Source organism: Myotis nattereri (genome assembly GCF_964212035.1).
Source record: "Myotis nattereri genome assembly, chromosome: 9".
Lineage (NCBI taxonomy): Eukaryota > Metazoa > Chordata > Mammalia > Chiroptera > Vespertilionidae > Myotis > Myotis nattereri.
This window is the reverse complement of record NC_138084.1, coordinates 9204498-9229259: the sequence shown is the minus strand read 5'-3', so window position 1 is coordinate 9229259 and position 24762 is coordinate 9204498. Positions and strand designations below refer to the sequence as shown.

Sequence of the window (24762 nt, the reverse complement as noted above, 5' to 3'; positions counted from 1 at the left end):
GCTACCTGGGTAATGGCATCTTCATGGGAAGTGTGGGCCCTTCCAGGAAACTCAGCTTAGAAGGCAGACTCTGGCTGGATTTCCACCTCGTCCCCCTTGCTGTACCCTGGGATTTGCCATCAACCTGTGGATTCGGAATGACACCAACAGGCACAAGGTCACATCTGGCCCAGGTTCCTTGTGCAGTGGGCAACCTGCATGGCTCTTAGTTGATGTCCTGGAGGTAATCCACAAGCAAAGAAATATATAAGTAAACACAATGTTAACTCGTAGAAAGTACTAGATAAAGGAAACTAATGTGAAGTGGGGGGGGGGGGCGGCCATATTGCATAATTGCAGCAGTCACTGGGGGTACTGTGGTCTATGGAGTGAGCCACACGGGCCACTCTGCCAGGAAGTGCGATGTGGGAGAGGGTGGCCAGGGAAGACCTCGCCTATGGAGGGGTAAGAAGAGAGGAAGAGATATGAGCGAAGCATCACAGGAGGGGAGGGGTCCACGGGACGTGGTGGCTGGCTTGGGGCAAGGGCTCTGAGGGATGAGTATTAAAGATGACTTCAGGCTTTCCTGCCTGAGGAACTAGGGAAATGATGGCGCCGCTCAATTCTGCCCAACTTACTGAGCCTGCCCGAGCAGTGGCACAGGGAACCCCCCTGAGAAAGAGGCTGAGTCCCCTCTCCTGGGGAACTGACCGTCTCCCCAGGATTTCCCAGGGCGTGTCTGGTGGAACATGAGCCGCGTGCTACGCTAATGGATATTACTGGAAAAAGTGGCTCCCAGGTTTGGGCAACGTTGGGTAAGCAGAACCAAACACGTTTCTTTCCTGGACGACGTCTTGGAGCTCCTACTAGGCCAGTGACGGCGAACCTTTTGAGCTCGGCGTGTCACCATTTTGAAAAACCCTAACTTAACTCTGGTGCTGTGTCACATAGAGAAATTTTTTTATATTTGCAACCATAGTAAAACAAAGATTTATATTTTTGATATTTATTTTATATATTTAAATGCCATTTAACAAAGAAAAATCAACCGAAAAAATGAGTTCATGTGTCAGCTCTGACACGCGTGTCATAGGTTCGCCATCACTGGACTAGGCTAATGTGCTCTGTGAACCTCACACGGGAAATGCAGGCGGCAGCCCGCCGGGCATGAGCTGCTGGGAGATGTTTCCCTTCTTCGCACGGGACTAGCGTCCCCCCCAAGAGGAGGGCTGCGCTCTAGACAAAGGCCCACCGGGCCAGTGTAGAAAGCAGAGTCAGACAGGGTGACGGGGAGGCCGAGCTGAGAGAGAGAGGGAGCCCCGAGGAAGACAGAAGGCTCCCCAACTGTTGGGGCCCACAATCTCTCTGGGGAAGAGCTGCCTGGGGTGTCCCCACGGGCCTGGCTTCACCCAAGCTCCAGGGTAACCTCTGAGTCAGCCTCTCTCAGGGCCCAGGGTAGCCTCTGACTGGCTAAGGTGGTTCCCTGACCTCCCGGGGCCTCCACTTACCCTTCTATAAAGTGAGGGAGCAGCGATTACCCTCGCTCTCCGGGGTGGCACCAGGCGCTGCTAATTACTGCTTGGCAGGGCGCTGAGGTGCTGACAAGCTCTGTCTGACACATTTCTCTGTGGCTTCTCCAGACACCACGCCGGCCGGCCTCCACGGGAGACCACGGCCCCGGCAGCTGGCTCAGCCCTCGGCAGCATTCGGGGAGCGAGCAGGTGTCTCCCCGGGTCTCCGCCGCCACCTCTGGTAGCTCCCATCGGAACAGGAGGCTCACCTAGCCTTCTGCCACCGCGTGGGCACTGTGGAGGTGGGCGCCCCACCTGCCGGCTGCCAACCTGGGACCCGGCTGCATCTGGGAGCCTCCTCGGGGCTGGGACACCCAGAGGAGGGGTCCCCGGCCTGGAGGCAGCCATGCAGTGTCCTCGCTGAGGAAGGGGGGTCCCCTCAGCCGGGGCCTTCTCTGAGCAGAGCGATGACCACGGCAGAGGACCCGCGCCCAGCCCAGTCGGGAGGAACCGGTGAGCGGAGGTAGGTGCTGAGCGACTGCGTGTGCGGAGGGAAAAGGGCACCCGGTGGGAGAGCAGACACTGGCATCCGGTGGGCAGAGCTGGCCTTGCCCCAATCCTTCCGCCAGGAGGAAAAGGGTACCTTCTTTCAAGTGCCAAGGTGACCCTGAGGCTCCGCTCCGTGCTGCTGGGGAGTCAGTAAAGTAACCCTGGAGTCCAGGCTGCGTCCACGGGACAGCTGTGCAGCGGGCCAAGCGCCGGCCTGGCCCTGAACAGAGGCCTGAGGGGTAGTTGCTGGGCCTCCCTGTGTGATTGTCATCGCCAGGTGGTCGCCTGCGAAATGGGCTCACAGCAGAGCTCCGCTCCTGCCGGCGGCTGCTACCGGAACTCACCCCTGCGCGTTGGACATTCCCCTGTAAACCTGTTGTTCCTTTTAATCCACATCTGGGTTATGGAATTTGTGCCGCCATGCTGTCTGCTCCTTCCGGAAGTACAGTATCCCCTTAGGTAGCAGGCTTTTTCTATCGTCCTTGACTCAAGGATATAAAACGCATAGGAGCGTGTTGAGACCCACGCCTCCAGGCCCATGCTGTGGAATCTCAGTTTCAAATGTATACCTTTTGCCCCAGCCGAGTAGCTCAGTTGGTTGGAGAGTCGTCCCGTATACCAAAAGGAGGTTGCGGGCTCGATGCCCAGTCAGGGCGCGTGTGGGAGGCCACCAATCGATGTTTCTCTCTCACATCCCTCCCCCTCTCTCGTTCCCTTTCTCTCTAAAAATCAGTAAATATATCCTCAGGTGAGGATTTTTTAAAAATGTAGACCTCTTAATTCCTGGAAATTGGGGATCTAGTCCCAAGGAAGAGATGAGATTTAGGGAATGATGTCCGTGGCTCGTCCAGCTCTGTTTCCAGCCCCCCGCACCCCCCCAACCCCCCGCCAACCCTCACCCTGACCCCCCACCCTCCGCCGTCTTTTAAAGCCATCACTGCCTTTAGCCCTAGTGTGTGTCTAAGTGACTTGTCAATGAGAGAGGAGCCCTGCAAAGAATCCCTGGCATGTCATTAACCTCATTCTAACGTGTAATTAGCCTAAAAGGCCTCCTTGCTGCCTCCATTGAGCGTTACATCATAAAGAATCAGGCATTTTACTACCTGCAGGACACCGGGAACTCTTTAAAGAGTTAATTATGGCTCCCTGGAGCCTGACCCCAAGAGCCCAAGACCCAGGAATTAAACACGGTGTCTTTTCAAGTGTCCATCTTCGAGGCAGCGTTCATCCACAGCGACTTCCTCCTTGGACTCTGAGCTTGGCATTGGTGTGAAAACAGACCCACCAAGGTACGCAGCGGTGGGCTCCCAGGAGGCGGTCATTTGACTTGGGCCTCCCTCCTCGTGTTAGCCAGTGTGTCCACAGATACCATCTGTACAGCGTCGGGCAGAACAGAGAGCCACGGGGAGCTGGAATTCTCCTTACCCGCCCGGTTCCACGGGGCGAATCCAGCTGGAGCCATTAGTGATCTCTGAGCTGGAGAGACCAGCAGCGTGGCCGGAGTTCAAAGGGAGTTCAGGCCTAATCTGGACGTTACAATCTGAGTCCATCTAACCATGCAGGCTCTGAGGACATTATTATCAGTCAAGTGTAATTATAGATAAAATAGTTTTATTAATCAGCTTCCTAAGGGGACTGTTTATCTGATGGCTGTACAGGACAGTGGGGGTGTGGGGGGTCTGTGCTGTGTGCAGTGGGTCTGCAGGGAGGCGAGTCTAGGGAAGGAGAGTGGCTGAGAGTATGTCTAGGAGTTCTGTGCATGACGGATGGAAGTCTTTGTGGGAGCATTGTTGGCCGGTGCGCGCATGTGTTTGCTCAGGTTCATGCAACTGGAATTGAAATTATCCCTGTTTTTCCTCTATCCCTTGAATTTGTCATAATTCTTTTTTTTTTTTTAATATAGACTTTTCCTTGCCCGCCCGGCATGGCTCGGTGGTTGGGCATTGACCTATGAACCAGGAGGTCATGGTTCGATTCCCTGTCAGGGTCCCTGCCTGGGTTGGCGGGCTCGATCCACAGTGTGGGGTGTGCAGGAAACAGCCAATTAATGGTTCTCTCTCATCATGGATGTTTCTGTCTCCCTCTCTGAAATCAATAAAAACAAATTTAACTATATATTTTTAAAAATAGACTTTTTATATTTGTACTTAGCTGGAGTCTATGGAGATTCCAATCACAGTGCCCACTTTAGCCACGAATTGTCAGCTAAATTTTGGAATCTCACTCCAGACCTATCTTGGCTTATCTTAAATGTCCATGACCATAAACCAGTTTGTCAGCTGTAAGGGATCCTACAAGGGTAGTGCCCCTCCTGAGTACTGTTTGGCCTGACTTGACGTCAATGCCACTCACCTGAAGGCAGGAGAAATGAACTCCTTGGGGCCCAGACACTAAAGGTATCCCCTGCAAAGTCACCAGTTCTGATTTAAACTTCACTCAATATTAGTGGTCAAGGCTCAGTTGGTTCCTCTACAGAGAGAGGTGAGCAACTGCCCAGAGACTGGGCAACAGGCACAGAGCCAGCCTGGTCCTCCCTGTCCGTGCCCCCCGTCTACTGGCAGCATTTGATACCCGGACCAGCCCTCTCTCGGCACAGCCCGTATCTGCTGGCCGATTGTGCAACTCACTGCTTGCTCTACTGAAACACTTGACCCCAATTGATTATTTCCTCCTTCGGGAGGCCTTGTGAAAAACCTGCCCTCTGCCTCAACACAGAGGTACTGCCTGAACTTTGCCCAAAGTGACAGCTGCACCCCAGAAAAACCCAGCAGCTGTTTCCTTCCCACAGAGGCAGGTGACGCCCACGCTCCCATGGGTGCTACAGAGAGGTGAACTCGCCAAAGCCCCACTCATAGAGCTCTGTGGAAAGATGCAGAGTGGGCCAGCTGAGATCTCTATGGTCATGTGGCAGGTCTGTCGGCCACTCTACAAAGTGGGCTGTTGACATTCCTGGATCTTCTTGGCTCCCAGAAGGACATATTGGAGCTCAGAAAACAGGTGTGGATGACGGAATGAGCATGTCACAAAAGCATTGCTCCATTTAAGATGATTAAGGTCTGTTGGTCAAACAGAGTGTCCTTCTCCTAACTCCCAAGGTTGATAAACTTTTGATAGATACCAGATAATAGACTGAAAGTGAACAAATGGATGGATGAATGTCTACTATGTGCCAAGTGCATACGCCTGTATTATTTCCATTAACCTAGTGAGCAGCTAATATTATTCTCATTTTGCTGATTAGAAAAGCGAGACTTGAATGAGTTTAATAATAATAATCAGAATCAGAAGAAGAAAAAGAAGAATAGCCATTATTCTTGAGAATTTAATATATGCCAGGCATTGAGCTAAGTACTTTTTATATTACATTATCTCATTTAATCCTCACCACAACTCTATGAAGTCACAATTTATTTACCCAGGTTTTTAGGTGAAGAAACTGTGACTCAAGGAGATAATTAGATGGCTACCATGTGACAGACATTTGAACCCACATCCATCAGACTCAAAACCCAGTGCTCTTTCCAACACTGGTTTTTCTTTAGCTACTGCCTCGTCTGGCTTTTGCTCTTAGAGCACATCATGGTTACCTGTTTCACTACTGCCCCACCTGAGGACATTCAGCTAAGTCCCATATCTCACTGTTCGTGGAACCAAAGAGATAGTTGTCAGCATAGAATGAAACCGACCTCCTCCATCTCCATTCCCACGCTAAAAAGGGATTAAAACACAATTTTATGAAAAGAGACACAGGGGAGAGTGACGTCCAGGACCAAAGAAGACAGTTGTCTTCACTTTAACTCCAATAGTTCAGTGACAATGTCACCTTGGGGAGTGAAACTTCCTAGTTGGAACCTCCCCATGTTTGCAAGTTTAAGGCTCAGGTGAGTCCGTGTGGATGTGACCTTTTAGTGAGAATGGCAGCTTCCCAAATTTGAGGGTTCTGCCCTCAGATTTATAAGTACCAGGATTTCTGATAGGATTTGATGACAACCTCTGGAATAAAGTGGTAAAGCAGAAAACTTCGTAATAGTGACAGACTGGAGTTTTATACAAAGCATAAGGCCTAGATTCTTAGACCATCTTGTGTTTACAACCAAGACTGTTTCTCTAAATTAGTTCCTGCACAGAACCAAACTCAGGGCAATTCAGTAAGTGCGTCAGATCTTTATACTTTGTAATGGCAGATTAAACTGTGGCAGATAGTACAAGAAGGCAGGCTAACAATAGTAACAATATTATTTTACAGTTGGTGGAAGAAGAAAACCCAGCCACAACCTCCATTAAGAAACAACAGTATGATCCTGGGAAAATATATAGGCAAAGAGAGAGAGCAAAATCTGTGTTTCTCACCGTGTCTCATCTTGCTGCCCTGTACACGCGCCCCTGAAGAGCAGACAAGATCTGAGGCCTCCTCAAACTCGGAGACCTTCCTTGTTCATAAGGGCTGATACCCAAGGCACCACAATTCAAAACTCCAGGGCAGCCTGGGTGACACATGAGCAGTCTTGGGCTACCCCACTCTCTTTCCCTCCTCCCACACACCCCCAGGTTTCCTCTTATTTTGAAAGAGCATCTCCTTCTGGTCATCCCAGACGTCACAGAGCATAGTGGGCAGTGGGGTGGCCTTTGCGTCAATCCTAGGATGGAATCCAGACTCGGCTATTTGTTAGCTGTGTGCCCTTAGGCAAATTATTGAAATTCTTTGAACCTCAGTTTCCCCTTCTGTAAAATGGGGATAATAACAGCTCCTATTCCGACAGTTGTTGTGCTTGGCACATAATAACCAACCATTTTTAGCAAGTCATTCCAATTTTTCATGGCCCAGTCAAGTGCCATATTTCACGGGAAGTTTTTTCTGGCTGCTCCGGCCCTTACTGACCTCCTTCTCATGAAATCCTATAGCCCCTAACTCGAAATTTGGCTTGGAATCATAAACTACCTCTAAATGTTTCCTCATGAATTCTCTGTTAAAATGTCTCTTACTTAAAGGCCACAACTAGGTCTTCGTCTTTTTTTTTATATACCTGGCAGTACCGGCCTCTCATATATATATATAATTCCATGTGTATTTAGCTGGCAGAAGGCGGGCGCTCAGTCTGGAGACATGGAAGTCAATGCGGCCGCACACATTGTCAAAATGCACGTGTGAGCGCTCCCACTGATGGGTGAGAAAACTGAGGTTCCAATAGTTAAGCTCACCCAGCAAGTCCAATGTCAGCTCACCCATAAGAAGACTGTCTTTAACTAAAGACTGATCAATTATCTACTGACAGCCTGACCTTCGTTAGTGTGATTTCCAGATTAACCAAGCTAATTAGCCATGGCTGGAGGGACTGGGTTGTTCAATACCCAAGATTTCCATGGGCAGCACCATTAGCACCGATCGCATGAGTCCATGTCATCTATTCCTCACCCCCTGCAACTCCCTCTGGAAGCAAACCCTCGTGCCTGCCAAGGGACTGGTGTTTAGCAGGAAAACAACTAGAGAAAATTCTGTCTTCAAAACCCCTCCATTCGAGTCTCTCAAAATCTGTGCCTTTGTACAACCACATTGCTTCAGATTTATTCAAGCTGACCCAAAACACAAATGCTTTGATTCGGTTAACTTCCAGAACCCTTACAGGAAGAAGGGAGTCTAGAAATAGTCATGTCCTTGTGTCTGCTCTTTCATGAGTGTTATGATCATTTAACCTAGTAACAACAAAATCAGTATTCTTATCCTCCTTTTCATTATGTTTCTGCCAACCATTGACTTTGCCATGCTGACCCACCACAATTATCTTAGTGCTGGAAATCTCACAAAGTTCCATTACTTCCATGAGACTCATAGCCAAGAAGGAATTATCAGGGGGGCCACCTCACTGTTGCTGTATACTGAATTAGGGTTCCTGGTTAGGAGAACAGACAGCACGAGCAGCTAAATGATGAGTTGGATATAGGAGACTGGGAAAATAAACCCAAATAGGAAATAAAGCAAACACACAATCAGCCAACAAGAATTGCTTGAGTACTTATTTGTGCTTTGGTCCGTGGTTACGTGGTTTAGGAGACAATAGGTTTATAACTTATCCTTGCCAGCAACTTGAGACGCCTAAGAAAATTGATATCTCTTCAACTTAGATTCTGATTCCTTCAGAGGTACCACATGACAACCTAATGGTGAGGCTTGTGGATTCTAATGCCAGCTGCCTAGGCTCAAATCCTGCTGAGTTCTATAAGATGTGTGATTTGGGGCAAGTTACTTAAACTCCCTATGCCTGTTTTCTCATTGGTAAATGTTAGATAATAATAATGGCACCTACCTCAGAGAAATTATATAAGGATTAAATGTCTTAATACACATAGCATGCCTAAACAGTACTTGGCACCTACTAAATGATCGATGTAGAGTAGCAGTTATGGTTATTGATTGTAGAAGGACACCATTATCCTACTTCCTATGGTAATGCTGAAAGGTGGCGTCTCAGTCAATATCTGCATGTCTCTCCATCAACCACAATAATTGCCATTTGGTGAGAACTTACAATGCACCAGAGATCACAGTAAGCCCTTCCAGATGAGGAAACGAGGCCCTGAAAAGCTGATGCCGCATCTAGTGGCTTCCAGGTGGCAGGTGCCAGGAGTTTGTTGTTACACGCAGGCACTGTTAGAAAGCTTTTTATTCTTAAACATCTGGATGAAGGGAGCATAGAAAAATGTAATTTCTGCAACAACTGTAATTCTAATAGTATCAGGATAATGGGAACAGGGGGCCTAATTCAAGGTCATATGTCTCACTACCACCCTGCAAATCTTTCCTGCTTAATGCCATCATCTATGAAGTTTTTACCTAAATGTATTTTTTTAACTCACTTTTGTCCTCAACCTCTGCTGCCTGCTGGGGTGGTGGTGAAGATGGCAGACTGGAGGAGAGAAGAAATGACTTTTAAAAATTGGCTTAGCTTAAAGAGGGCAGGTTTGAAAAGCATGGAATCTATTATATCTAACTAGAAGCCCAGCACATGAAATCACGCAGCCCTGCCTACCCGTGCCAGTCTTTGGTCGTTACAGCATTAGGGCCACTGGGTTTTTATAACATAGATAAGAATTGGATAGGAACCTTGGGCCCTCCCAGGTGACTTGTCTTTTCGTTCACTCTGCGGTACATGCATGGATGGAGTGTCTTCTTTGTCCCAAGAACCATACTGGACACCAGGGAGAGTCAAGGAAGTGCCAGAATTCCCCCTCTGCACTGAAAGGCAGACTGTGCCTGTGATGGCCACTGATCTTGAAGCAACAGAGAGGGAAGGGTCCTTTCTGAGGCCAGAGCAAAAGGAGAGGGGCCAACTGGATCAAGCGCCAGTGTCTATGGTGTGTTTTTAACATTGGGCAGGCCTGAGTTCCACCGGCTTGGCCACTGATAGGGGAAAGACTTTTATAGAGCAGACACGAAAGCAATGCAAGGAAACTGCTGGGTTGGCTATAGCTTTAAGCCATTGCCTAATTTTGGAAAGCCTAGTTCATTGTGATTGGTTGTTTTTAAATTCCCTTTTTTCCGGATACAAGTGCATTTACAATCGACTCTGGCTTGGGTCTCAGTTTGCTTGCATAGGCTACCAAGGCATTAGAACCAGCAGAGACTAATGGCCTCCTTGTTTGGTCACGGTAACAAGTGTCACAGGCCAGCACAAGGTAATAAAGAGCATAAGAGTTCTCAACACATGCCAGGTGTGAGCTCATTTAATTCACCCAACAACCCTGGAAGAGATGTATTCCTTTTCTTCATTTTTAGAAGAGGGAACTGGAATGCAAGGATGTTAAATAACAAACTTTCCAGTCTCACCCAGTCAGCAAATGGCAAGGCAGGGATTCGAACTTAAGAAGTCTCCCCCCCCGGAATCTGGTCTTAGTCGCCAGTAGCTCTCATAAGCCTAGTGTTACCTGTCATTACTGTGTGGCTGAGATACCAGAAGGAGGGTCCGCTGGAAATTCTAAAATGCTCCTTTTCTTCTGCCCGCCTCCTCCCTGTCCCCAACCCCCATCTCTTGTCTTTGATTGACATCCATAATACAAGTTTTTTACAAGCTTAGTGTTTGATATCATCCAAGATCTCCACTACAATCAAATTTAGGTTCTGTATGGTAATTAGACTTAATTAGAGTCAAATTCCTCTTTTATTTTGGTTTTATCTTAATCACCCCTTCCCTCCACTGTCCACAGGCCTGTAATTTCCCAGACTCAGAGATGCCGTACTATACATTCAGACCCATGAGACAGTTTGTTGTCATACACATTCAATGCCAGAAAACTTTTCACTCTGAAACTTTTCAGCCGCGACAGTGTAGAAAAAAGTGTAATTTCTCCAAAAGACTCTTTTCTAAAAACAATGGAAGAATATGTTTTCCTTGCACATCTCTCTACTGAGAAGAATGCTTGCGTGCATGCACAGTACAAACATGAGAAGCATTTCAGAAGCCTGTGACAAGATGGGAAGATGCCCAACAACAGTGAACGTGGTTATAGGACCATCAGGGTCCCCGAGACACAGAAGAGGAAGAGGCAGATCACAGAATTTTCCAGCTAATCTAGTTCTTTCTCAAAGGCCATCTAATCTAGTTCATTGCAAATTCTTTTAAGTACAAATTCTTTTGTTCAAATGAAATCTCATCCTGAAGATTTGTATAAAAGATGAGATGCTCTTATTGAAGCAGGGAGGAGAGGCCTAGAGCCTAATCCACTCCACTCTCATCCTCACCCCCCCCCCCCCCCGGCCCCCCTCACCCACCCCGCGCCCAACAGCCCTGATGGGGGCTCTGGGGAACCTCTGGGGGTTCCTTGGAGCACAGTTTGAAAATCACTATTCTTATCCAACCTCCTCCTTTTATCGCTGGGGAAAATGAAGCCCAGAGAAGCTACGTGACTTGGCTGAGGTTACACAGCAAGTCAGCAGCCTAGGCTGCTATCTTCCTTCAACTATTTTTCCATGATGACACCTGAGTTCTCAGATGAACTCCCTTTTGTTTCTCCGGACTGTACGTGTTTTTGTATTTGCATGTTTGTCCCAGTGCCCGGTGTTCCAAAGAAAACCTAACAAACCAGTCCCCGCTTTTACTCTAAAGCTTAGAGTCTGCACGTCGGACACATGTCTTGACTGCCCAAGAGAGCTGGAAGCCCAGAGCAGAAAGGCATAGGGTCATAAATTCTGTCCCGTAGCTGACCAGGGACATTATTTCACAGCCTAAATTAGGTGGGGTTTCTACTTTCTCAGGGAAATCCCCAAAATCAGGTAGTCCTTAGCTAGACACCTGAGAGCTGGCATCCAAGCCAGGTCCCACCTCGTGACACTTGACTGGCTCCCTAAATCTCTTCAATTCTCCATCGGTAAGGCGGGGGGCAAAGGCGGGGCGCGGGGTTGGAACGAGGGAGAAAGCCATCACGTGGCTCATCACATCCAGAGATGTTAGAAGTTGAATAAGTTCATGTGTCCAATGCCCTGTTGATGAGCGAAAAAGTGGAAGAAAGACCCAACAATGGTTCTGCAAGCTGGTTCCCCTCGCCTGGTCCAAAGGCACAGATTGGAGGACATGGTAGAGCAGGGGTCCTGTGCTCCATCTAGGAAAAGGCGATGATCATCATCGCTAACAAAGAGCTTATTCGGGGCTTCACCTGCATTACCTGCTGTGACCCTCAGAGCAGCCCAGTGGGTAGTACTATTCTTTGAACCAGAGTGATGAGGCTCAGACAGGCTGATTAAGTTATCCATGGCGACACAGCTAGAAAATGATGCACCTAGACTTTGAATCCAAAGCCATCTAGCTACAAAGCCTGTGTTCTTAACCACTGCCCCATCCTGCCCTTCCTCCTGGCCACACAAGGGAAAAGGGAAATGAACTCCTACTCAAAATCGCGAGGCTCCACCAAACCAGGGGGAAGGCTGGCTGCCTCTGAGAGCTCCCCCCCACGGCTTGCATGAGTGAGAATCCCCAGCCAACGCAGGGCTGGGCAGAGCACAGGGGCAAGAATTCTGGGCTTGTTTACTGAATCCCCTGGGCCACGAGGGAGGGTGGTGAGCTGGGCACAAAAGCAGGATAAAGGTAAACTTTCCGCACGTGAGAACCATCCCCCCGCCCCTCCGAGGAGCCGTGTCACACTGTATGTCACCGTCATCAAAGGGGCTGTGCGTGAACCTGAAAAACCAAACGGACCTGTCTGTAGGTGTTACTTATATCACAAGGCTGCAGGTGCCTTTATTTCCACCGGGCGCCGGTGCCGGGAGCACCTGCTTTCTCTTGCCTTGAAAGCCTCCTCTTCGGACCTAGTCAGCGCTGTCCTCACGTAAGCACCCTTTCTTTGCTTTTTTGGATGAATTGTAAGGGGTGTCAGGGCTTAGAGGCTGGGGCTGGGGGCCCGGGTCGGTGGGTCGGTCTCCAGCTCCAGGTTGCCAGCTCCCCTGCAGGTCCCATCAGTCACAGTGCCTCCCGGGAGCTGTGTGACTGGGATTTAACTGCTTGTCTGGGGGAGCAGGGGGGGACACTTCTGCCCCCACAGGCTGTGGAGCCACCCACCCCCTTCTCCACAGCCCCCACGCCTCTGGGATCACTTGACTACACCAAGGGGAACCAAGAGAACGCAGACAGGCACTCACTGCCCTACGCCTCCTAAAGCTATCTTTAGGAAGGAAGCCTGGGTTTTACACCCCAAAAATATTCAGCTTCAAGGAGAGCCCACCTCCCGCTGGCCAAACTCCTCCTTTCCCCATTGGCCAGCTCAGTTGCCTCTTGATACAGAGAAAATGCGCTGCCTTATTACAATTTGGGGATTTTTTTTTTTTTTCAGGAATTCATGTGTATGTAACAGCTTAAAAGAAACCCATTTTGCCCTCTCACGCCACCTTCGTATATAGAGAATCTTTCCAGAAAAGCAGTGATTAGGGTTTTTCCACTGTGTTCTCAGACCTTTTCAGACTCTGCTGTGAGAGGGTTCTTGTTCGTCCGCCCCCTGCTGGCGGCCACTGGTGGCACATGCTCCCTCTCTAACTGGCGGCTGGGGACCCACCTTTGATTGTGCTAAGCATTTTACGAACTGGAGAGGATGTCAGAGACCCTTAGGTACAACCTCTTCGTTTTACAGATGGGGAAAGTGAGGCCTAGACAGTTAGCGTGTTTTAGAGAGACTGCTTCGTGTTTTAGTCTAGAGGCCCCGTGGAGAGGGGCGGTTTGCCCCGCAGAGTGAAGGCTTACCTCTGTGGCCTCGTGTTCTCTGCGACAATGTTTTTCGTGATTCAAGGTGTTCTCCACAGGAGTTTGTGAAGTTTGGCTGTCTGGTTTTCTCACAAGCCCCCTGTATAACAAACTTTTAGACGCGTTGATGATGACTGATCCCCCCCGGAAATGAATATATGTGTTGTGCCCAGGGAATATATGTGTTGTGTCCTCTGCATATTTAACTAATTTAATTAAATCCTCAGGAAAGCCTGAGGATCCCGTTTTAGAGATGAGCTCAGAGAGGGTCGTGGATTTGTATGCACCACACCTCGTATGAAACAAAAATCATTTTGGCTGGCTGAGCCCTAAGACGGGGTCCCATGTTTCTTTGCTTGTGCGGGCAGAAGTAACATTGAGCCCCACCATGGGTGTGATCCAAAACCAACGAGCTTCGCATTGGAGCCCCTCGTAAACCATACGGCAGACCTCCTATGGGTCTCTGCTGCACCTTCAGAAAAGCAACCCAACACCCACCCCCTGGCGAACTCCCTGAGCAAGCCGGGGGAAAACGAGGACTTTGGCAAGACGTCAGCAAGGCAGTTCTCAGCCGCTCTGGTTTCTCCCAGAAGAGCAAACACTCAAGCACCCCACCCACGATCCTTTAATAGAAAGTGTCGACACAGTCCATTGGGTTTCCTTTCATGGGTCCCTTCTTGGGGGCATCCGAAGAGTGGGAAATGGACCTGCCGGGCCCGCAGGGCTGGGGACCCAGTGGGCACTCTGGGGTCACGGAAGCATCGAAGGAGGAAAACAATTTTGCTTCCCGATGAGACTGCTCAGAGGATGGGCTCAGCGAAGGCCCTTCGTGGCCCCCTTTCCCATAGGCTATATCCCGACGGCCTGGTTCTGCCCGGTGATGTTTTGGTGCATAAACAGCCAATGCGTCGATGCTTAAATGGGTAAAATGTTTGGTCACATGCCCAGAGTGAAGTTGATGATCTCTGCCAGGGTCAGGCAGGAATTTTCCTCCTCTGACAAACTGGCCAAGGCTGGGTGGTTTGCTCCTTCCCCTCTCGCTCCGGAAGGCTGGGCAGAGGTGCTGGTTGCGCAGGCCATGGGCACCGCACCTGCCGCTGCTGCCTCTGACTCGTGCAGGGCAAGAAGTCCCTCTGGCTGCACGGACCCTCCCCGGGCGGACGTGGTGAGTGAGCCGGCTCTCGGGAGGGCGAGGAAGCCCCTGGAGTCAGCGGGGACTTCAGCCTCCCTGCCTTCAAGGTCTCACTTTGAAAGGTACCTGCGGCCAGCCTTCCTCGTGCCTGGCAGGGAACCACCCCTGTGTGGATGTATTTGAACTTTCTCTACTTCCAAGGCAGCCAGCATGGGGACAACATGTGGGGGGAGCGGACTCTCACAGCTGTGGGTCTGATGACGGGCAGTAAGTGAGGGACCAGAGTACCCACAGGGCCTGGCTCCAAACCCAGGACCCACTGCTGGAAGCAGCGGGCACAGGAGGGAAGGGAGAAGAGGAAAGCAGGGGGCCTTCTCAGAGATAAACTTTTAACCTCTGTTTGCAGTAGTCTGATGAGCTTGCTTGACTGAAAGAGCACCCGCACCTATGCATCTGTGGGTGCGGGCATGTGTTTGGGTGTCGACCGGTCGGGTGGGTGCCTGAAGAAGCCATGGAGCCAGGGCCCGGCGTGGAGTCCACCGCCTCCGTGAGTTCATGTAGCAGAAGAGGAACTGAGGCTTGGAGAGGTGCACGAGGCATAATCGTGACTCCCAGCCCAGTGCTCTCTCCAAGATCACACGGCCGCCAGCCTCTGGGAGAACAAACACGCGCGGCCGGCCGGGGCAGCAGGCCCAGGACCCGCCCTGCACGCCCTCCTTGTCGAGCTGCGGACTCTAAGTCTAGCCCAGTGCTGCTCAACCTTTTTTTTTTTTTTTTTTTTCGTTATTGCCCCCACTAAGGAGCTTTTTGAGATAATTTTTCTTAGTCGTCTCCCCCCTCCATGAAATGTTAATGCCACAGAAATGCTGTAAGTCCTTAATATGCTGTGGCCCTTTGGAGGCTCATGAAACATAATAACATCGAAGATTTTTTGACACCAACTCCCCCACCCCACCCCCGCCATAGACCAAATGTTTCCCCCCTGGGGTCAATGTCACCCCCTGTTGGGGATGTATGGGCTACCTTCAGGGTGGGGCCTACCTGTCCCTGGGTCTCAATGTTCTCACTGAGAAATGGGGCTCCAGAATGTTGTGGGTTCGATTCCCCATCAGGATACATGCCTAGGCTGTGGGTTCTATCCCTAGTCAGGGTGTGCAGGGGAGGCCACTGATCAATATTTCTCTCTCACATCGATGTGTCCCTCTCCTCCTTTCTCTTCCTCTCTCTCCCTCTCTCCCTTTCTCCTTCTCTCTCTTTTGCTTCCTCTCTCTCAGTAAAATCAATAAACATATACTCGAGTGACGATTTTAAAAATCCTAAAAAAAAAAAAAAATCTTAAGAGCTAAAATGCTCAATTACCGCAAGGACCCTAGAGGGCCGAGGAAGCTGAGCTACTGGGCACAAAGCAGCCATTATTCCTGAACTCACACCTGGAGCACGCTGGCGAAGGGGCCAAGGTCTTTTGTGGAGAGCCCAGAGTTAATGAAACCCTCTCCTAAAACAAACAACTTCTGCTGCTTTTATAAAAGGCATTTTCCCCCAAAGTAAGAAATGATTACAGAAGAAAAATAACACAGTGTTCACGTGAGAGAGCCCTTTAAGGAAACTTAAAGGATGTAATTGGCCATAGAAGGAGTTACCAAAGGGAATCAGATACAGCCCTGTGTCCAAAACTAGGGAAATTACAGAGCAAGTGAGTGGACTGGTGTAAGGGGAGAAAAATACTTAAAGGAGGTAAATGTCCTATTGATCAAACATAGCCCTAATTTTTATATGACTCAACTGAATTTAATGGTCGACTTTTGAGAGCTGTTTGTCAGGTGTAGATGGACCGCTCACTCCTACTGTCGTATTTTGTAGCTGGAGGGTTTCTAACTGACTTTGCAGGCCTGGGGATGGTTTTCTCTGTTCTTCTATGTGGAGCCCACCTGGCCTTTCTCCAAACCCACCATGAAGTCAGGTCAGAGGTGTGCCATCCTCTTCCTCCGTTTTCTGAGCCTCTGGCCCAGAAAGGCAGGGATCCTTTTTCCCCTTGAGCCCTCACTTAGGAGAATTCCCAATGTGGATTCCAGGAAATGGAAGGGGCTTTGGGCTCCAGGGGCTCTTTTCTTTCTCATAACCCCTATCCCTTTTCAGCCTGCCTCCTGTTCAGGGTATAAAGCCAGCCAATCCGTGGGAAAATCAGAGTCCGAACGCAGGCAGCCTTGACCTCTGTTTGATATGGCTCCCAGGGGGAGATCCATGGGCACGATAATCCGCCTGCAGCATTAACCCTCTGTGGGCCTCGGAAGGAGGTTCCCCGTGGGGTCTGGCAACTCTTCATGGATGGCACAGAAAGGGACCTGCATGTGAGGCTTTGAACTTGGTTGCTTATCTATGTCAGGAGCATGGTTCTCATGAACATTTGATGATGATGATGATGATGATGATGATGATGATGATGATGATAGATTTGCCAACGCCCCCAAAGAATCGGTCTTTGGTTCTGGAACCACACAATCCCTGCCCCTCTCAGTACTGAGGTCCTACTTGGTACGTAAGAATGCGTGGGATGTCCTGAGGGCGACGTGACTGTGTTTTTAGAAAGGGAAGCTGATGGGCTGAGAGTGGAGGATTGGAAAACTTAAGAACTCTCTACATGCAAGGTAACATTGCCACCGACTGGCCCTGTGACCTGAAGCAAGCAACACAAGCTCCCTGGGCCTAAGCTTTCTCAGTTCTGGATGACAGAGCGAGGGGAGCGATGCACTAACTCAGTACTTTCCAGCACTCATGGTACCTACAGGAGGTGAATCTGGTCGAAGGTAGGCACACTCTCACGTGAAGAGGCAGAGAGTACCTATTATAGGATTGGTGAGCCAACAGGCAAAATCCAGGCTATTGTGTAAGCACCTACATACCCCTTTAATACGTAACCATTTAAAAATGTAAAATCATTTTTAGCTGCAGGCCATTCAAAAGCAGGAGGTGAGCTGGACTGGGCCTGCAAGTTGTCCTTTGCTAACCTCTGACTTAGGTGGTGCATGGATGAACAATTTTTATTTAAGTGCTTATGTCTCCATTTTTACGTATGTTCAGGAATAGTGACTTTTGGTGGATAATGGTAATATCAAGTTTTCTTTTTAAGTAAACGTATTTATGTTCAAACAAAAAAGGGGTGATTTTGTTGAATGTATTAAGTAAATTATGGTGATGGAAGACACATGACTCGCGTCAGGAAACACTGGGCTAGATGACTGATAAGCTACTGCCCATCTTAAATTCCCTGAGACCCAGAGCCCAGTCTCTGCTCTGACACTTACCAGCTGTGTGGTCTTGAGCTGCAGGGTCCCCTTCACAAAATGGGGGTAGAACCCCCATATCTCATCAACATTACTTCCATAAGAAGAAAAGAGAAGTGGGGCCAACACATATTTTTAATCCACCAGGTACGAATTCTTTTTTGTCTGAATTGTGGGGACATGGGAAGCAGCAAAGAGAAACTCGAGAGATGAGACTGGTGGGCAAGAGTGCACGAGAGTGGGGGGCCCCAGGCCCATCTCTTCTGCCCCCACCCCAGCCTCGACCAGACACCGTCTCCCCAGTGTCCCCTCTGCCAGTGTGAGCAGGGACGAGAGCATAGCCACCAGGTCTTGACGTCACATACACAAACCTGAGTTGTCACTCAGACTCCACCCCTGCCAGCTGGGTGGTGTGGGCACGTTAGCGGGAATGTCAGAGAGTCCCCTCCTCATCCATGATACAGGCCCCGCCTCAGAGCTCACGTTCTGAGGAGCCCATGAGGAATGGATGGAAGTCCTGAAGTACTCAGCCTGGAGTCCAACGCGATTGTGTGTTACAGTCACTGGTGCTCACTCTCTTACCCAAACCCCTGGGCCGGGTGTGCTGCAGAACTCACTCTGGTTCAGACACCGGAAGGTGACGGTGTGCATGCAGCAGAAGACAGTCCACCCCTCTCCAGGTGTCTCTTCTGGCTCCACTTAACCCCATCGACGTTCCTGCAGCACACCACATGAACATTGATCAGGCAGAATAACACACTGCAACTAGGGTTACAAAACTATATAGCACATATCTCATTTATATATGTCTATAGTGTGTAATTTTTATACATGGTCTGCATATGTATAGTGTATAGTTTATATACATATAGATGTAACATTTCTGTAACAGTATATAAAACTACATAAGATCAATTCACAACTGTTTTTTGCTCAGAAACGTTTGCACCAAAGACACACACACACACACACACACACACACACACACACACACTTTTGGTCTCAGAGCTCTGGGATTTCAGAATTGTAGATAAGGGTGTGTGAGTGCGCTCATTGATAGCAACTCTGGCCGTGTTTCCAGAAGCACATTATTAGACATTATAAGCCAGAGTTCAGAGGTCAGATGTGAGTGAATACGAGAAGTAACGAAAGAGGCAGTATTGGCTAATAAGAGCTCCCATCCTCAAATCCCCATTTTGCCACTTGCGGGTCATATTCTATGGGCAATTGTCTCAATCCTTCTGCCTCAGTTTCCTCATCTAGAAATGGTCAATCGTGGAAAGCACGTAGAGGGGGGCTTGGCTCCCAGGAGGCTGCCGGTTGCGAGTCTTTGCTGTCCTTGTTAAGCCACCGTGGCCCGCTGGGGTCCTGCAGTGGATTCCAGCAGTCACCGCCTCCTCACATCCTCTCCTGTCATTGCAGGGTGATGTTGGACTCAGTGACACACAGCACCTTCCTGCCCAACGCGTCCTTCTGCGACCCCCTGATGTCCTGGACTGACCTGTTCAGCAATGAAGAGTATTATCCTGCCTTTGAGCACCAGACAGGTAGGTACACCTGGGGAGGGCCATCTGAGCTGGGATGGGCTGGGGCAGGAGGTGGTGCTGGCCTGGGCTGGTGACAAGACCATGCTAGGGGCCTGGAAATGCCACCCCTCACCCGTGTCGAGGGCAGGGGGCCAGGGGAGGCCTGAGTGGAAGGAAGGAAAGCACTGGAACCTCACCCCGACCTGCCCAGTTCAGGGGCCTTGGGGCTCTGCTCAACTCTCGGAGCCTCATTTTGCTATTAAGTAACATGCAGGGGGTAATGGCCAATCTCCTGGAGTCACTGTATTTAAACACTGTAGTAGAAAGGAACCCTTAGCCTGGAGCCTAGTGTATTGTGATGGTTCCAGCCTCGTGGTTCTAGCTAACATTGGCTGAACGCTACCTGCATCAAAGAGAAGCCCTATGAGAAACAAACAATTGTGATCCCCACTTTAGAGATGAGGAAACTGAGGCACGGAGAGGTTAGGTGACTTTCCCACTGGCTCACGGCTTGTTGGGTTTCATGCACATTTACTGGAGCAACTGTAGTCTTAACTATCCCACTCGGTCAGCTCATGAATGACATCACGCTGGGTCGTTGATATTAACCCTGTTGTTGTTCTCTGAGATTCTATCTCCTTTATCCCTAAAGCAAGGGTGATGAGAGTTACTGTAAGGATCAAGAAGCCAAAGTGTGTAAAATGCATAGCCTGGCACAAGCAAGTGCTCAGCAAATATGAGTCCTGCGGTGGTCCCCCAGGCTGCCCTCTGCACCCTTCCTCCTCTCTCAGCTGGTTTTCCCCACTGGGATGCAAGGATGGGTCCTTGTGCAAATCCCATGCCAAAGGGAGGCCAGCTGAGCTTTGCCCCAGAAACCCTCTAGGGCCTCTGTCCCCAGGTGCTCGGGTGACTGCACCTCACAGCAAACCTGGCTGACTGCTAGCCCGGCAGGTGCACACCCTGCTGGGGAGGGCGGTGACGCAATTGCTGATCAGCTGTCAGCCCTCAAAGGTCCTTAACCCTGTGTGCCCTGCCCAGCAGGTCCCCACTCAGGGTCAGGAGACAGGGTCAGGGGGCTACACTCCCTGAGAGGGGAGGCCAGGGGAGGCCCAGCCTCTGAGGCTGCTGTGAAATGTCCGCCACCCCAAGGAAGCCCCTGCCTGCAGGCCAGATGCCAGGGCTGCACAGACAGCCTGGAGGCACTTACCTACCTAATTCAGTCCTGCACCCACTCCCAACCCCGGCCCCATGCGCACAAGTGCACCCATGACATCTTGCACCCTCGTCGGCAGGGTCCAGGTCATTGCATTTGAACCTGATTCACTCAGATACATATTGCAATTCTCCTTTGGGCCTAAGAAGCACCTGGTTTCTCAGAAAGGTGCTGGGAAATGTGTCTGATTTTCTCTCCTCAATATTTGGTGAAGAGGCTAAATTTGAAGGAGGAACATGAAGGCTTTCAGGGCGCTGTCCCCTCCCCACCTGTGGCACGATGGTAGGCCAGGTCCTGTCCTTCTCTCACCCATGCACATCGCAGACCTGCCATCCTGGAGGCCCTGCCCTGCCTGTTCTGCAATTGTGGACGTCTCCGCAGCAGCTTCTGTAGTCATTGGAGCCAGGCACCACCTTTACCTCTCAAGCCTCAGTCTTCTCATCTGTGAAACGGGGTTGTAATGGTGCCTCTCACAGAGAACGAAGTGGATGGGACACAGTCGGGCACATGACAAGCACATGTGGTTGTTTAAAAAGGAGGGATGAAAAGGTTCTAGAGATGGAGAGTGGTGATACGGTTGCACACCAGTGTGGATGTATTTAATGCCATTAAGCTGTACACTCAAAAAATGGTAGATTTTACAGTATGAATATTTTACTGCAATTTTTTTTAAAAAAGAGTTAACCTAAGTGATCACCAATGGGATTGCCAGTGCTGCTAAGACCCAGCAGTCTTAGATGCTGGCTCAGCTCTCTCCTGTCTGAGGACTCTTCATTCCCATCATGCAATGAGGGGTTAGACCAGGTCATTTCTAGGATCCCTTCCAGAAGCTTCTCTGATTCCCGCATCAGGCGGTATCACAGACGTAGCCTTCGTCCTCCGTCACCCATCGAGAGAATAGGAAGGAGACCGCCAAGGCAGGAGGCCAGTGGAAATGAAACGGCCTGCAGGAGCGATCCGGCTTCCTGGTGTTCCCCGAGGGAGCAGCCAGCTGCGGAGCTCAGTGGGATGTCAGACCTCCCACAGGCCGAGGCTGGTGGTCCCAGTGAGCGCCTGGCGCGCTGGGCGAGCCCCATCTGCGGAGGAGGGCGGAGGGCCAGGGGGTGCTTCCGTCAGGTTCTCACCCAGACAGACGACACACGGCTTTAAGTGTCTGCACATGCCCCCGCCGAGAGGGATGTGTCAGGAGCCAGCCAGCTCCACCTCTGGACACGGCTCTGCAGACCTTACGTGCTCAGAGGTCATCTCCTGCCTCACGGGAAGTTCATCTTGAATTCAGAGTTGTCCCAGGGCAGCTTCCTGTTAGCTTCTGCCACTCCCCAGCCCGTGGCCCCACATTTTCTCTAACATCGCTCTCCCAGCTGGAACAGCACCGGCAGATCCCACCCAGCGAGCGTGTAGCATAGCACCTGGCACCGGGTAGGCGCTCCCGGCTCATGGAAAAACAGCTTTTTCTCATCTCTCTTCCTTTTTCACGTTGAACAAAAGCAACACCGGTCCCACCCTTTCCAATGCGGAATCTTTGACGGGCTAGATGCTCTGAGACCAAAGGGAGAAAGAAATGGAGTGCCCAGCAGATGGGTGGTGTCCACGAGAGGGCAGGGAGGGACCCTCAGCCCCGTCGGGAAGCCCGCGGTCTTCACAGCCTCCCCACACGGCTTTAGCAGAGGGCAGCGGGGTCGGCGCGAACCAAAAGGTGACCTGCTCTTTGAAGCAGGACTTCTGGTGTCGCCGGACTGCGGGCTGGGACTGGACCATCAGATTGCAAAATGCTTAGAATTTCATGAACGCACCCTGGCCCTCCCTTCGGCTCTTAGAAGAAAAGAATTGCAAATACTGGAAAATTTTATCAAAGGGATGCTGCAAATATTTCACAAGCATAGGATATTTTCAAAAGATCACTTCTCCAAGCAAATTCCAGCGGCCAAGCATCAAACGAGTCATGAAGTCTCCTGGCCTCACCCCTACGTGCTAGAGTTCCATCCTCAACCTACACACACACGCACACACACTCTCTCTCCCCCGATTGCCAAGGTGGCCACTCCACATGTGGTACCCCCTGTGCTCTGGAATCTGGATTATAGTCTGCAGTAGAGGTTTCTAGGTTGGGCAGCTCTGGGGGTTCCTGGGAGGTCCCTTGGCAACCTGGAGTGACAGCTGAGAAGACCGGCTTCCAGCTCCTTCCTCTCCATCCCCACCCTCCGGGAAGGCTGCCGTGCTTTCATTCCGAAGACAGTACGGCACAGCGGTTATCAGGGCGTGGCTGCAGGAGCGGGAGGAGACCTCTATGACCTTAGCTCTGCCTCTTGCTCATGTGTGACCTGGAGTAGGGACTTCACCCTCCCGTGCCTTACTTTCCTCATTTACTTTGTAAAATGGGTGGCAGGATCTAAGACAGTGCTTCTCAACCTTCTGGCCCTTTAAATACAGTTCCTCATGTTGTGGTGTCCCCCAACCATAAAATTATTTTCGTTGCTACTTCATAACTGTAATGCTGCTACTGTTATGAATCGTAACATAAATCTCTGATATGCAGGATAGTCTTAGGCGACCCCTGTGAAAGGGCCGTTCGACCGCCAAAGGGGTCGCGACCCACAGGTTGAGAACCGCTAATCTAAGACCTCGCAGCGTGGTGTTGAGGACAGCATGAGAAAACGCAGAGTGGAGCAGTAATTGGCACACACTGAGCGCTCCGTAAACATGTTAGCGATTGTAACCCAATGGGACATTTTATTTGAAGAAAGGTGCTAAACCCACTGATCTTAGCTATCAGCTTCCTCCCAGGTGATCAGGGAGAAAGGCATTTGGGTTCCATGGGGGCTTTTCTAAGCAAGATTCACGTGCTGGGTATAGAAGTTTGAGAGCACATGCGAAAGAAAGAGTAATGATTTCTAAATCAAAAGCAGATAAATAAATACAAAGTGACTGGACACCCCAGAGGACCCCCAGGGGGAGGCCTCACGTTCGCCACTGCTCCCCTATCCTACACAAGTCTGAGCCTTCTGGGCAGCCGTGGCCCCGGGACCACTCGCGGCTTGGCGTTCCCTGTCCCACCTCCTAACTCCGCACACACCTCCGACCACAGCCCTTTGCTGACACCCCACCATCCCTTCTCCTCTTTTCTCCATCCAGGTCCTTACACTGCCCAGGTTTTTCGTTTCTTGTGTATTTTTTTCCCCATCTCCTCATCTAAATCATTCCACAGGCTTAGAAGGAAAGCCAAGAAGGGCTCTCGGACGGGGCTAGACCAGCTCCGGGAGAAAACCTGGAAGCAATTTATCATTTCAGGTTTCCCCGCAGAAGGTCCTTCCTTTCGGTGACAAAGCCGCAGTTGATGGTGCCTGAGCCGCCCAGTTCACGCACCGGCTGCCCTGGGCCAGAAACTCCCCCAGCTCCCTTTGCTCATCAATCATGCTAATCGTGGTCCAGCCGCCTACCTCGGCCTCCTCTGACCCCGGCTGTCTGTCTCCCCCTCCCGGCCCCTGGGCTCACTTTGTTCTGTTGTCCCGCGGCGAGACTGAGGCCCGGGTAGGGAAGGCCTCGTTTCCCTGACAACAAATGTAGCCCCAAAATAACAACGAATCTCAGGCGGCATATCAAAAGCTTACTATCGTCCAGATGAACAGAGCCAAGTTCTTGACATTCATCGTTTCTTCTCCTTTTCCCAGCAAACTTCCTAAGAGCTGGGCGCTATCGTGATTCCTCTTTACACAGGAAGGAAGCTGAGGTCCAGGGAGGTTAGGAAACTCTGTTAGGATTGCACAGCTAATAAGCTGAAGAGCCAGGACTGCACATCAGGAAGGGCCCTCCCCACAGCCCCAGCTCAGTGACTCCACACCGTCCTGCTCCTCCCATCGGAAGGTCCCGTTCTCTCCAGGTCAGTTGGCAGAGGCTCAGAGTGGACGGTGGGAACCAGAGTCCGCAGGTTCACGTGGCTTCACCAACTTTCCCACCCGTGCTCCCCATCAGCAAAGGAGAAAGGTCAAGCTCTCCGGCAGAGGATCCAGGGACCATAAATCTCTAAGCTCACACTACTTTTGCAATGCACAGACTTGGCATTCTGCTGCGTATCTATTTCGTTGTCATTTCTAAAGAGTCAGAATCTCCCCCCACATTTTTGTTTCAAGTGAGGCTCCAAGAAAGTCTTCAAGAAAATAAGCAGCATTGGCTCCAAAATGTCTACATAGGAAGGGCACAGGGGCAGCAATCCCTATGGAGGAGAAGGCGAGGGGACTTGCATAACAAAAGATGGAGGTGGGGGATTAGTGGGCCCACTCTCTGGCATTTCCGCTAAAGATGCACATATGGCCTGCTCACCCCGTCACCTGCTGTCCACCGGGGGCTTAGCCCTG

At 50.5% G+C, this 24762-nt stretch overlaps 1 protein-coding gene across 4 annotated transcripts in view; it reads left to right on the top strand.

The window, feature by feature from the left end:
* Positions 1-1936: 1936 nt before the first annotated feature.
* The window catches only part of ELF5 (E74 like ETS transcription factor 5), a gene marked incomplete at both ends in the record, with an annotated part of 35118 nt that continues 12292 nt past the window's right edge, over positions 1937-24762 (top strand). For 2 of the 4 annotated variants that reach the window (XM_081100205.1, XM_081100207.1), the window contains one exon: positions 19098-19218. In XM_081100205.1, coding sequence (XP_080956331.1) covers positions 19098-19218 — 121 coding nt within the window. Of the gene's footprint in view, positions 2014-14336; positions 14513-19093; positions 19219-24762 lie in introns of those variants that run through there. The other 2 variants (XM_081100206.1, XM_081100204.1) reach the window with 2 other exon arrangements.